This window comes from Coregonus clupeaformis, chromosome 35, assembly GCF_020615455.1.
Source record: "Coregonus clupeaformis isolate EN_2021a chromosome 35, ASM2061545v1, whole genome shotgun sequence".
NCBI classification, from domain to species: Eukaryota; Metazoa; Chordata; class Actinopteri; order Salmoniformes; family Salmonidae; genus Coregonus; species Coregonus clupeaformis.
In genome coordinates, this window is record NC_059226.1 from 33,250,183 (window position 1) to 33,263,733 (window position 13,551).

At 43.6% G+C, this 13,551-nt stretch overlaps 1 protein-coding gene across 3 annotated transcripts in view; it reads right to left on the reverse strand.

Moving 5' to 3' along the window:
* The window catches only part of LOC121551502 (nuclear distribution protein nudE-like 1-B), a 28,308-nt gene continuing 14,757 nt past the window's right edge, over positions 1-13,551 (reverse strand). For 2 of the 3 annotated variants that reach the window (XM_041864197.2, XM_041864195.2), the window contains 7 exons: positions 8,553-8,706; positions 3,917-4,065; positions 3,479-3,615; positions 2,994-3,167; positions 2,266-2,363; positions 1,845-2,011; positions 1-934 (listed from right to left, as the gene is read on the reverse strand). In XM_041864197.2, the coding sequence (XP_041720131.2) occupies positions 844-934; positions 1,845-2,011; positions 2,266-2,363; positions 2,994-3,167; positions 3,479-3,615; positions 3,917-4,065; positions 8,553-8,706 (970 nt within the window). In that variant the 3' untranslated portion in view covers positions 1-843. Of the gene's footprint in view, positions 935-1,844; positions 2,012-2,265; positions 2,364-2,993; positions 3,168-3,478; positions 3,616-3,916; positions 4,066-8,552; positions 8,707-8,857; positions 8,964-13,551 lie in introns of those variants that run through there. The other variant, XM_041864196.2, reaches the window with a different exon arrangement.

Sequence of the window (13,551 nt, forward strand, 5' to 3'; positions counted from 1 at the left end):
TGAGGAGAGGATGCTACTAACTGGACTATTGAGATGAGGAGAGGATGCTACTAACTGGACTATTGAGATGCAGCCCGATAAGAGAACATGGTTCTGATCACAGCCTGAACACAGTAAACATTAATTCAGTCATTCTTCTGGATATGGGGGTTAAGGGTCATCAACTCCATCTGACCCCATAACATAAACACAAACAAACAGGAAATATAGCATCTTAAAGCACACATACAGTAATTATGAAATAATTTAACTTTGCAAAAAGTCCCTTTTCATTTTTAAATACAACATTCTAAATATAAATTATTTGTAATTGTGCAATTCATTCAGACAAGAAAATAAAGGTTAAGAGGAATGAAGCTGCGGTCCGTTGGGGACCTTGTCAGGTACAGTTGCTGTTATATAGCTGTTATAGAGTGAAACTGAGAAACTGATGGAGCCACTCCAGAGCATAGAGGTCACCAACACATGAGCAAAGACCAGCTCAGGCAGAGGCATGTGACTGTGTGTGTTAAATACAGACACACTCAGCATCCAACCCTCCCCATAGGTGAGTGGGGCCTTTTCAATCATTCAGTCAAGTGTCTCTCCTACACACACTCAGAAATCAACTCTTAAAACACATACGCACTTTCGAACACACACACACACACACACACACACACACACACACACACACACACACACACACACACACACACAAACGGTTCTTCAAGTGTTCTCTCCTCTCATTGTTCTGTGGGGCGCACAGGAGCTTGGGCAGAGATTGGGGTGAGGGATGAGGGGTACCCTTGTTCTGTGGTGAGCTTGTCCAGAGGTTGGGGTGAGGTTGGGGGTGGTGCCACGCTAAACGGTGAGAGGCAGCATGCCAGGAGGGGAGACAGTCCGGGGCGACGCCAGGGCAGTCAGGGTGCTGTGGTCCAGTCCATTCACAGCCCTGTGGGGGACAACACCAGACATATGAACACCACAGACATGGAACACAGACACAGAGAAACCAAGAGGACAGAGGTTAGTTCATTCACAATATCAAATAGAAATCTATTTGGGTATTCTCTACATACTCTGGTTAGACCAACTCTGGTTAAAAATGATATAGAGCTAGAGTCCATTCAGCCTCTCACTTCTTATACTGTCTCTGAGTGAGTCACACTAACACTGCAGACAGGAAGTCAAGCAGAGAGATAGATGGAACAGTGGGAATACTCCTGAGAGAGAGAGAGCAACTCCGAGAGATTGATGGAACAGTGGGAATACTCCTGAGAGAGAGAGCAACTCAGAGATAGATGGAACAGTGGGAATACTCCTGAGAGAGAGCAACTCCGAGAGAGATGGAACAGTGGGAATACTCCTGAGAGAGAGAGCAACTCCGAGAGATAGATGGAACAATGGGAATACTCCTGAGAGAGAGAGCAACTCCGAGAGATAGATGGAACAGTGGGAATACTCCTGAGAGAGAGCAACTCCGAGAGAGATGGAACAGTGGGAATACTCCTGAGAGAGAGAGCAACTCCGAGAGATAGATGGAACAGTGGGAATACTCCTGAGAGAGAGCAACTCCGAGAGAGATGGAACAGTGGGAATACTCCTGAGAGAGAGAGCAACTCCGAGAGATAGATGGAACAGTGGGAATACTCCTACGAGAGAGAACAACTCAGAGATAGACGGAACAGTGGGAATACTCCTGAGAGAGAGAGCAACTCCGAGAGCTAGATGGAACAGTGGGAATACTCCTGAGAGAGAGAGCAACTCAGAGAGAGATGGAACAGTGGGAATACTCCTGAGAGAGAGAGCAACTCCGAGAGATAGATGGAACAGTGGGAATACTCCTGAGAGAGGGAACTCACGTTTTGTCGTAGTAGGTGGTGTGTAGTGAGTGGGAGAACTTGGTGGCGTTGCTGTTGACGAGGTTTCCTTTCCCAGTGATCATGTTGGTGGATGACGTGGAGTAGGTTTTCCTCACTGCCTGGTCCTTGGCAAAGTTCCTACATGCAGCTAGCTTGGACTCCAGCGCCTAACGACAGACAAACATGGCCTACATTAGACTAATCACAAGCTGAGGATTCTGTTGTAACCTTTAACCTTTAATTCAGGATATATTTCAAATATACTCTGCTGTCAAGTCAAGAGAAGAGATGGAAGCCAAACTGTCGGGTTCACTCAAGAAGAGTGTTAATGTTTTGTTGCCAACATTAGCTTCATAGAGGATGGATGCATTACAATGGCATTGGAAAACATTGCTACAAGAAACAAAGGTCTGATATTTACCCCCACTTTTCTAAGTAGGTCCCCAACGATATTAAGAGCAGAGATTCTTGCTGATGGGGTCAGAGGTGAGCTACCATGCCCACAGCCATTTGTTAACACTGTAGAGAGAGAGAGGGGGGGGAAGAGACAGTATTGAGCATATGACAGAGACATAGAAACTGTTTCACATGGAGGTAAAGACCTGGGTTCAAAGAGACAGTATTTAGCATGACAGAGACATAGAAACTGTTTCACATGGAGGTAAAGACCTGGGTTCAAAGAGACAGTATTTAGCATGACAGAGACATAGAAACTGTTTCACATGGAGGTACAGCTCCAAAAGTTAAGGAACTAAAAAACAGACCTGGGTTCAAATAGTATTTATATACTTTCAAAACACTTTGAGCATTTAATTGAGACTGCCTGGAGTGACTTTTGAGACTCTTCCATTGGTTCCATTGCACCCGGCAAGCTCAATAAAGCTTGCCGGGTGCAGGTAGCTTAGTGGTTAAGAGCGTTGTGCCAGTAACCGAAAGGTTGCTGGTTCTAATTCCCGAGCCGACTAGGTGAAAAATCTGTCGATGTGTCCTTGAGCAAGGCACTTAACCCTAATTGCTCCTGTAAGTCGCTCTGGATAAGAGCGTCTGCTAAATGCCTAACATGTAAATGTAAAGCACATGTAAAGTATTTGAAAGAAAACTAATACTATTTCCACCCAGGTCTGTTAGAAGACATGGCTGTTGACCTACCTGATGATTTAGGGTTGAGGAAGGGGTGTTCCATTCCCTTCCCTACAGGGGTGGCAGGCAGGGACAGGGAGGCCTGGACAGCAGAGTCCAACTTGTCGATGTCCAGGGTAGGAGAGCTGGGGGCTGACAACCTGTCTGTAGTCCTCTCCCTCACTGCCATCTCCTGTCTCAGGTCTGGGGGGGACAGATAGACAGAAATGAGATACAAGCACCAATACTGACATGATTACAGACACGACATTCTGTCTGGAGTCCTCGGTCTCAGGGCTGGGGCATCAGACACACCAATACAGACATGATTCAACCAAATGGATAGGGCAGTGTTTCCCAACCCTCTCCTCAAGTACCAGCCAGCAGTTCCACTTATTTCATATATTCCAGTACTATCAGTACATCGGATTCAACTAATCATCAAGCCCTTGATTAGTAGGGGACAGGGAGTTAGGGGAAGGTAGGGTACAGTTAGGGGTTGTCCCCGTCCGTACCTCTGGCTTCATCCTTCAGTCTCTGAACTGACTCCAGTAGGTTCTCCTTCTCGTCCAGTTCACCCTCCAGGAAGGCATTCCTCTCTATGGCCTGGTTCAGACGACCCTCAAAGTCCTCCAGAGATACAATGGTCGCCCTGAGGGAGGGAGGAGAGGGGGAGGGAGGAGAGGAGAGGAGGAGAGGGGTTGGGGTGGACAACTGTTAGTAGCAGAAGCAGCTAAAAAAGTACAGTATCTGTGTGGGTTGGATAACTGGGTTAACACTAAGTGGAGACACTCTTTGAATACTGAGACACAGCTACCAGTCAACATGCTTTCATTTAGTTAACAACACAAAGTTAAATCCACTTAGCCTACAACCTAGGCTTGAAGTCAAGTAAAACATTTGAATGGCTGCGTTAGTAAGGTTAGTTTAGTTCTACTATGGTATATAGTGACCTCTTGGCTCTCTCCAGGTCATCGTTGGCCTGCTCCAGTTCTCTGACGTATTTATGAAGGTGCTCCTTGATTCCTCTGGTCTGTCCCAGGTCATCCTCTAACATGGAGACCTGCTTATAACTCTGAGCATACTGCTGCTCCAATTTCTCCTACGGGGGGAGAGAGAGAGGGGGAGAGAGAATGAGTGCGTGTGGAGATGGTTGCATTAAAGACTGAGGTGACAGGAAGGGAGAGCGTTGACATGCCAACTTTCTTAATGCTAACACAAACAGACTGCTAGTTAACATTCTTTCTCATAGTGTTCATAGATTCTAGAACTCCAACTCCTTTGTTCTCTGGCGAGGGGTGAAGTATGGCTCATAGGTGTCAGAATCAGGCCAGCCTGAGGTCTGGGTCAACAGCACAGCTAGCCTAGCTACATGCCTCAGCTCAAGAGAGGCCCATCATTCAGGAGAACAAGCTACAGCCCCCTCACATGAATCCCACAGTCCTCCCAGGCCCATTCATAGAACTTTAGCTCTAGGACATTAGCTTCTCTACAGTCGTGGTCAAAAGTTTTGAGAATGACACAAGTATTAGTCTTCACAAAGTTCGCTGCTTCAGTGTTATGCGATATTTTTTGTCAGATGTTACTATGGTATATACTGAAGTATAATTACAAGCATTCCATAAGTGTCAAAGGCTTTTATTGACAATTACATTAAGTTTATGCAAAGAGTAAATATTTGCAGTGTTGACCCTTCTTTTTCAAGACCTCTGCAATCCGCCCTGGCATGCTGTCAATTAACTTCTGGGCCACATCCATCAAAACTGAGGCAGCAGACTGTGAAAATTAGTATTTGTGTCATTCTCAAAACTTTTGCCCATGACTGTAGTCTACAGCCCCCTCGCATGAATCCCAGTCCTCCCAGGCCCATTCATAGAACTTTAGCTCTAGGACATTAGCTTCTCTAGTCTACTGCACATTCACATGTTGCTGCCATATGTAGTCTAACACAACGGCTGTCTGTCTACCACACATGAATATGGTTATCCCACGGACAGAAGAAAATGGTCATGAAAGACAGCACCTCGTCATAAAGAAGCATGTGTTCTATTATCTCAGTGATATACATCCTGGTTAGCATCATGTTCCATTATCTCAGTGATATACATCCTGGTTAGCATCATGTTCCATTATCTCAGTGATATACATCCTGGTTAGCATCATGTTCCATTATCTCAGTGATATACATCCTGGTTAGCATCATGTTCTATTAACTCAGTGATATACATCCTGGTTAGCATCATGTTAACCATAGCTCTGTGTTCTTTTATCTCAGCGATATACATCCTGGTCAGTGATATACCTGGCTAGCACTAGTGATATAAGTAGTGATATACCTGGCTAGCACTAGTGATACAAGCAGTAATATACCTGGCTAGCACTAGTGATATAAGCAGTAATATACCTGGCTAGCACTAGTGATATAAGCAGTGATATACCTGGCTAGCACTAGTGATATAAGCAGTGATATACCTGGCTAGCACTAGTGATATAAGCAGTAATATACCTGGCTAGCACTAGTGATATAAGCAGTAATATACCTGGCTAGCACTAGTGATATAAGCAGTAATATACCTGGCTAGCACTAGTGATATAAGCAGTAATATACCTGGCTAGCACTAGTGATATAAGCAGTGATATACCTGGCTAGCACTAGTGATATAAGCAGTAATATACCTGGCTAGCACTAGTGATATAAGCAGTGATATACCTGGCTAGCACTAGTGATATAAGCAGTAATATACCTGGCTAGCACTAGTGATATAAGCAGTGATATACCTGGCTAGCACTAGTGATATAAGCAGTAATATACCTGGCTAGCACTAGTGATATAAGCAGTAATATACCTGGCTAGCACTAGTGATATAAGCAGTGATATACCTGGCTAGCACTAGTGATATAAGCAGTGATATACCTGGCTAGCACTAGTGATATAAGCAGTGATATACCTGGCTAGCACTAGTGATATAAGCAGTAATATACCTGGCTAGCACTAGTGATATAAGCAGTAATATACCTGGCTAGCACTAGTGATATAAGCAGTAATATACCTGGCTAGCACTAGTGATATAAGCAGTAATATACCTGGCTAGCACTAGTGATATAAGCAGTGATATACCTGGCTAGCACTAGTGATATAAGCAGTGATATACCTGGCTAGCACTAGTGATATAAGCAGTGATATACCTGGCTAGCATTAGCAGTGTGGGTTAAACATCCCTCTAGTTGTCTATTTTGTCCTGTTGTCATCCTATTACAGTGTACTGCTGAACGGCCTGGGGATTAGGCCAAGGCATGGAACTGCTGGACAGCCAACTATATATATACACAGTGGTGTGAAAAAGTGTTTGCCCCCTTCCTGATTTGTTATTTGTTTGCATGTTTGTCACACTTCAATGTTTCAGATCAAACAAATGTAAATATTAGTCAAAGATAACACAAGTAAACACAAAATGCAGTTTTGAAATGAAGGTTGTTATTATTAAGGGAAAACAAAATCCAAACCTACATGGCCCTGTGTGAAAAAGTGTTTGCCCCCCTGTTATAACACAACTCAACTGTGGTTTATCACACCTGAGTTCAATTCCTCTAGCCACACCCAGGCCTGATTACTGTCACACCTGTTCTCAATCAAGGAATCACTTAAATAGGACCTGCCTGACAAAGTGAAGTAGACCAAAAGATCCTCAAAAGCTAGACATCATGCCGAGATCCAAAGAAATTCAGGAACAAATGAGAAAGAAAGTAATTGAGATCCATCAGTCTGGAAAAGGTTATAAAGCCATTTCTAAAGCTTTGGGTCTCCAGCCGAACCACAGTGAGAGCCATTATCCACAAATGGCAAAAACATGGAACAGTGGTGAACCTTCCCAGGAGTGGCCGGCCGACCAAAATTACCCCCAAGAGCGCAGCGACGACTCATCCAAGAGGTCACAAAAGACCCCACAACAACATCCAAAGAGCTGCAGGCCTCACTTGCCTCAGTTAAGGTCAGTGTTCATGACTCCACCATAAGAAAGAGACTGGGCAAAAATGGCCTGCATGGCAGAGTTCCAAGACGAAAACCACTGCTGAGCAAAAAGAACATTAAGGCTCGTCTCATTTTTGCCAGAAAACATCTTGATGATCCCCAAGACCTTTGGGAAAATACTCTGTGGACTGACGAGACAAAAGTTGAACTTTTTGGAAGGTGTGTGTCCCATTACATCTGGCGTAAAAGTAACACTGCATTTCAGAAAAAGAACATCATACCAACAGTAAAACATGGTGGTGGTAGTGTGATGGTCTGGGCCTGTTTTGCTGCTTCAGGACCTGGAAGACTTGCTGTGATAAATGGAACCATGAATTCTGCTGTACCAAAAAATCCTGAAGGAGAATGTCCGGCTATCTGTTCGTGACCTCAAGCTGAAGCGAACTTGGGTTCTGCAGCAGGACAATGATCCAAAACACACCAGCAAGTCCACCTCTGAATGGCTGAAGAAAAACTAAATGAAGACTTTGGAGTGGCCTAGTCAAAGTCCTGACCTGAATCCTATTGAGATGCTGTGGCATGACCTTAAAAAGGCAGTTCATGCTCGAAAACCCTCCAATGTGGCTGAATTACAACAATTCTGCAAAGATGAGTGGGCCAAAATTCCTCCACAGCGCTGTAAAAGACTCATTGCAAGTTATCGCAAACGCTTGATTGCAGTTGTTGCTGCTAAGGGTGGCCCAACCAGTTATTAGGTTGTAGGGGGCAATCACTTTTTCACACAGGGCCATGTGGGTTTGGATTTTGTTTTCCCTTAATAATAACAACCTTCATTTCAAAACTGCATTTTGTGTTTACTTGTGTTATCTTTGACTAATATTTAAATTTGTTTGATGATCTGAAACATTTAAGTGTGACAAACATGCAAACAAATACGAAATCAGGCAAACACTTTTTCACACCACTGTGTGTGTGTGTGTGTGTGTGTGTGTGTGTGTGTGTGTGTGTGTGTGTGTGTGTGTGTGTGTATGTATGTATGTATGTATGTATGTATGTATGTATGTATGTATGTATGCATGCATGCATGCATGCATGCATGCATGCATGCATGCATGCATGCATGTATGTATGTATGTATGTATGTATGTATGTATGTATGTATGTTATATATATATATATATATATATATATATATATATATATATATATATATATATATATATATATATATATATATATATATATATATATATATATATATATATATATATATATCACTCACTCATCCAGATGTGGTTGTTGAGCCCTGTTTCCAGTCCCTGGTGAATGGGTGACATTAACTGATATTCCGTTCCTGTAATCCAGTGTTTGCCAAACCAAATCCTCAGGAACAGTGTTTACCAAACCGAATCCACAGGAACAGTGTTTACCAAACCGAATCCACAGGAACAGTGTTTGCTGAACTGAATCCCCAACCGTTTCACATATTTGTTCAATTCCAACACCAAGAGGTACAACATTTACCTTGAGGTTGTCCAGCTCGCACTTCAGTGTTTGGTTCTAACCCCTCTGTGTGTGTGTGTGTGTGTGTGTGTGTGTTCCGTTCTTGCGTATGTTACCTTGAGGTTGTCCAACTCGCTCTTCAGTCTTTGGTTCTCTGTGTGCAGGTCTCTGAGGCGGTGTTCAGCCTGTCCTAGCTGAGCCTCTAACTCTGCCTCCAGCTCTCTGCTCCCTTCCTGGAACTCCAGCAACTCCTCCTGGGCCTCATGGTAACTGGGAGACACATGGGAGAGAGAGGACTGTTACACACAGCCACACGGTCTCTCCTGCAACTCCACCAGCTCCTCATGGTAGCTGGAGGACACACGGGAGAGACTGTTGTTTTATGATCAATTGTGGTACTAATGTCTGGGAGTAACATCACCTGGACATTCAGACCTAGGCCTATCCTGTGTGGTCAGTGGAACATGTCTGAACACACCTAGTCTCTTAACTCATAATATCCTGTCACCAGACCCCTTGACCTCTCACCCGTCTCAGAACACATGGAACAGCAGCAGGCCTTTAGGAGCCTTCTGTATCCTCTAATGACAAACATCTGCTGAGGTCATAAAACTATCAGACCTGCTGAGGTCATAAAGCTTTATCAGACATGAGGCACTGTCTCTGTCAAAAAGCTCTATCAGACCTGCTGAGGTCATAAAGCTTTATCAGACATGAGGTACTGTCTCTGTCTTAAAACTATATCAGACCTCAGTCCAGTCTGTATTCAGTCTATATTCAGACTCACTGGACTCCAGACTTGCTGACCCACACTATGTGCTAGATACAACCTAGTAATACAGTCCAGTAATATCTACAGATAGGCCTAGCTGAAAGGTCTGGACTCCTGGATTGTAGCATAGCACTTTCTCTTGTCCCATGTGGCTGTTTATCAGTCTATTAACTGTTTGGCCATAGACGTAAAGCAACTAGAACTTACTGTCTGTCTGGTCATAGCTGTAATGGAACTAGAATGGTCCTGCATGGCCCCTGACTCATCCGTCATGACAAAGGCCAATGCCATGCTAGAGCTGAATGAATGCAGACTTTCCATGCCATTCATTCAGTCAGGTGGCTCCATTGAATTGAATTAGAAGGGTTGGTTCATGTGCATGAGCATAGGGCATGGTATACTAATTTGACAGCCAGATATGTTAGCCTGGTCCAAGATCTGTTAGTGCTATAAAATAATTTAATAACATACTCCATTTAGCAGACCCTGAGTGCATATACAGCGCCTTGCAAAAGTATTCATCCCCCTTGGCGCTTTTCCTATTTTGTTGCATTACAACCTGTAATTTAAATTGATTTTAAATTTGGATTTCATGTAATGGACATACACAAAATAGTCAAAATTGGTGAAGTGAAATTAAAAAAAATCCTTGTTAAAAAAAATACACAATTTTTTTTTTACAGAAAAGTGGTGCATGGATATGTATTCACCCCCTTTGCTATGAAAACCCTAAATAAGATCTGGTGCAACCAATTACCTTCAGAAGTCACATCATTAGTTAGATTGCACACAGGTGACTTTATTTAAGTGTCATATGATCTGTCACATGATCTCAGTATATATACACCTGTTCTGAAAGGCCCCAGAGTCTGCAACACCACTAAGCAAGGGGCACCACCAAGCAAGCGGCACCATGAAGACCAAGGTGCTCTCCAAACAGGTCAGGGACAAAGTTCTGGAGAAGTACAGATCAGGGTTGGGTTATAAAAAAATATCCGAAACTTTGAACATCCCACGGATCACCATTAAATCCATTATTAAAAAATGGAAAGAATATGGCACCACAACAAACCTGCCAAGAGAGGGCCGCCCACCAAAACTCACGGACCAGGCAAGGAGGGCATTAATCAGAGAGGCAACAAAGAGACCAAAGATAACCCTGAAGGAGCTGCAAAGCTCCACAGCGGAGATTGGAGTATCTGTCCATAGGACCACTTTAAGCCATACACTCCACAGAGCTGGGCTTTACGGAAGGGTGGCCAGAAAAAATCCACTTCTTAAAGAAAAAAAATAAGCAAAACGTTTGGTGTTCGCCAAAAGGCATGTGGGAGACTCCCCAAACATATGGAAGAAGGTACTCTGGTCAGATGACACTCAAATTGAGCTTTTTGACCATCAAGGTAAACGCTATGTCTGGCGCAAACCCAACACCTCTCATCACACCCAGAACTCCATCCCCACAGTGAAGCATGGTGGTGGCAGCATCATGCTGTGGGGATGTTTTTCATCGGCAGGGACTGGGAAACTGGTCAGAATTTGAAGGAATGATGGATGGCGCTAAATACGGGGAAATTCTTGAGGGAAACCTGTTTCAGTCTTCCAGAGATTTGAGACTGGGACGGAGGTTCACCTTCCAGCAGGACAATAACCCTAAGCATACTGCTAAAGCAACACTTGAGTGGTTTAAGGGGAAACATTTAAATGTCTTGGAATGGCCTGGTCAAAGCCCAGACCTCAATCTAATTGAGAATCTGTGGTATGACTTAAAGATTGCTGTACACCAGCGGAACCAATCCAACTTGAAGGAGCAGTTTTGCCTTGAAGAATGGGCAAAAATCCCAGTGGCTAGATGTGCCAAGCTTATAGAGAAATACCCGAGACTTGCAGTTGTAATTGCTGCAAATGGTGGCTCTACAAAGTATTGACTTTGGGGGGGTAAATAGTTATGCACGCTCAAGTTCTGTTTTTTTTGTCTTATTTCTTGTTTGTTTCACAATAAAAAATATTTTGCAAGCCACTGTATTTTACATATGGGTGGTCCCAGGAATCGAACCCACTACCCTGGCATTGCCATGCTCTATCAACTGAGCTACAAAGGACCACTGTTTGGTATGTCTGATCAAAAGTAGTGCACTATATAGGGAATAGGGTGTCATTTGGGACTTACTCATAAGCAAACACTAGGCCTATACTCTAGAATGTGGTGTCAACACTGACAGGGTCAGGCTGTACAGAGCCTGGGAAAACGTAACCACCTAAACATGTGGGGTATTTTATCCATCCATGAGTTGTTTTTTCCCCCTCTCCTCTCCTGGGCAAATTCTTAAAAAACCTCCTGGTTTGAACCCCCTCAGTACAGTACAGTGTCCTAGCTACCACAGCTCTGAGACTGAAACCCCATCCAAAACACAAACCTCTAGGCTTTACCCAGGGTACTGGTGAAGATCTGTGAGGACAAGAATGCTATAGTTAAACCTTAGCAATATGGCTAACATTCCATCTAACCTATCAGAGGAAAAAGTGGAGTTACTGCCATATTGCGTCCATATAGCTTACTTTTCTAACTAATTCAGATCTGGGGGATAGGGGCTGTTTCTGGACAGGGCCTGAGACTGAGCAGAGACTGCAGGCTGTAGTTCCATGGGTATGGGAGAGATACCACCTGTACCAACAGACACAGGGATGACTGCATGTTAGCAGTATTAATACCAACAGACAGGGAGGCTCAGCATGTTAGCAGTATTAATACCAACAGACAGGGAGACTCAGCATGTTAGCAGTATTAATACCAACAGACAGGGAGACTCAGCATGTTAGCAGTATTAATACCAACAGACAGGGAGACTCAGCATGTTAGCAGTATTAATACCAACAGACAGGGAGACTCAGCATGTTAGCAGTATTAATACCAACAGACAGGAGACTCACCATGTTAGCAGTATTAATACCAACAGACAGGGAGACTCAGCATGTTAGCAGTATTAATACCAACAGACAGGGAGACTCAGCATGTTAGCAGTATTAATACCAACAGACAGGGAGACTCAGCATGTTAGCAGTATTAATACCAACAGACAGGGTGCTCAGCATGTTAGCAGTATTAATACCAACAGACAGGGAGACTCAGCATGTTAGCAGTATTAATACCAACAGACAGGGAGACTCAGCATGTTAGCAGTATTAATACCAACAGACAGGGAGACTCAGCATGTTAGCAGTATTAATACCAACAGACAGGGAGACTCAGCATGTTAGCAGTATTAATACCAACAGACAGGGAGGCTCAGCATGTTAGCAGTATTAATACCAACAGACAGGGAGACTCAGCATGTTAGCAGTATTAATACCAACAGACAGGGAGACTCAGCATGTTAGCAGTATTAATACCAACAGACAGGGAGACTCAGCATGTTAGCAGTATTAATACCAACAGACAGGGAGACTCAGCATGTTAGCAGTATTAATACCAACAGACAGGGAGACTCAGCATGTTAGCAGTATTAATACCAACAGGCAGGGACACTCAGCATGTTAGCAGTATTAATACCAACAGACAGGGAGACTCAGCATGTTAGCAATATGAATACCAACAGACAGGGAGACTCAGCATGTTAGCAGTATTAATACCAACAGACAGGGAGACTCAGCATGTTAGCAGTATTAATACCAACAGACAGGAGACTCAGCATGTTAGCAGTATTAATACCAACAGACAGGGAGACTCAGCATGTTAGCAGTATTAATACCAACAGGCAGGAGGCTCAGCATGTTAGCAGTATTAATACCAACAGACAGGGAGACTCAGCATGTTAGCAGTATTAATACCAACAGACAGGGAGACTCAGCATGTTAGCAGTATTAATACCAACAGACAGGGAGACTCAGCATGTTAGCAGTATTAATACCAACAGACAGGGAGACTCAGCATGTTAGCAGTATTAATACCAACAGACAGGGAGACTCAGCATGTTAGCAGTATTAATACCAACAGACAGGGAGACTCAGCATGTTAGCAGTATTAATACCAACAGACAGGGAGACTCAGCATGTTAGCAGTATTAATACCAACAGACAGGGAGACTCAGCATGTTAGCAGTATTAATACCAACAGACAGGGAGACTCAGCATGTTAGCAGTATTAATACCAACAGACAGGGAGACTCAGCATGTTAGCAGTATTAATACCAACAGGCAGGGAGACTCAGCATGTTAGCAGTATTAATACCAACAGACAGGAGACTCAGCATGTTAGCAGTATTAATACCAACAGACAGGGAGACTCAGCATGTTAGCAGTATTAATACCAACAGGCAGGGAGACTCAGCATGTTAGCAGTATTAATA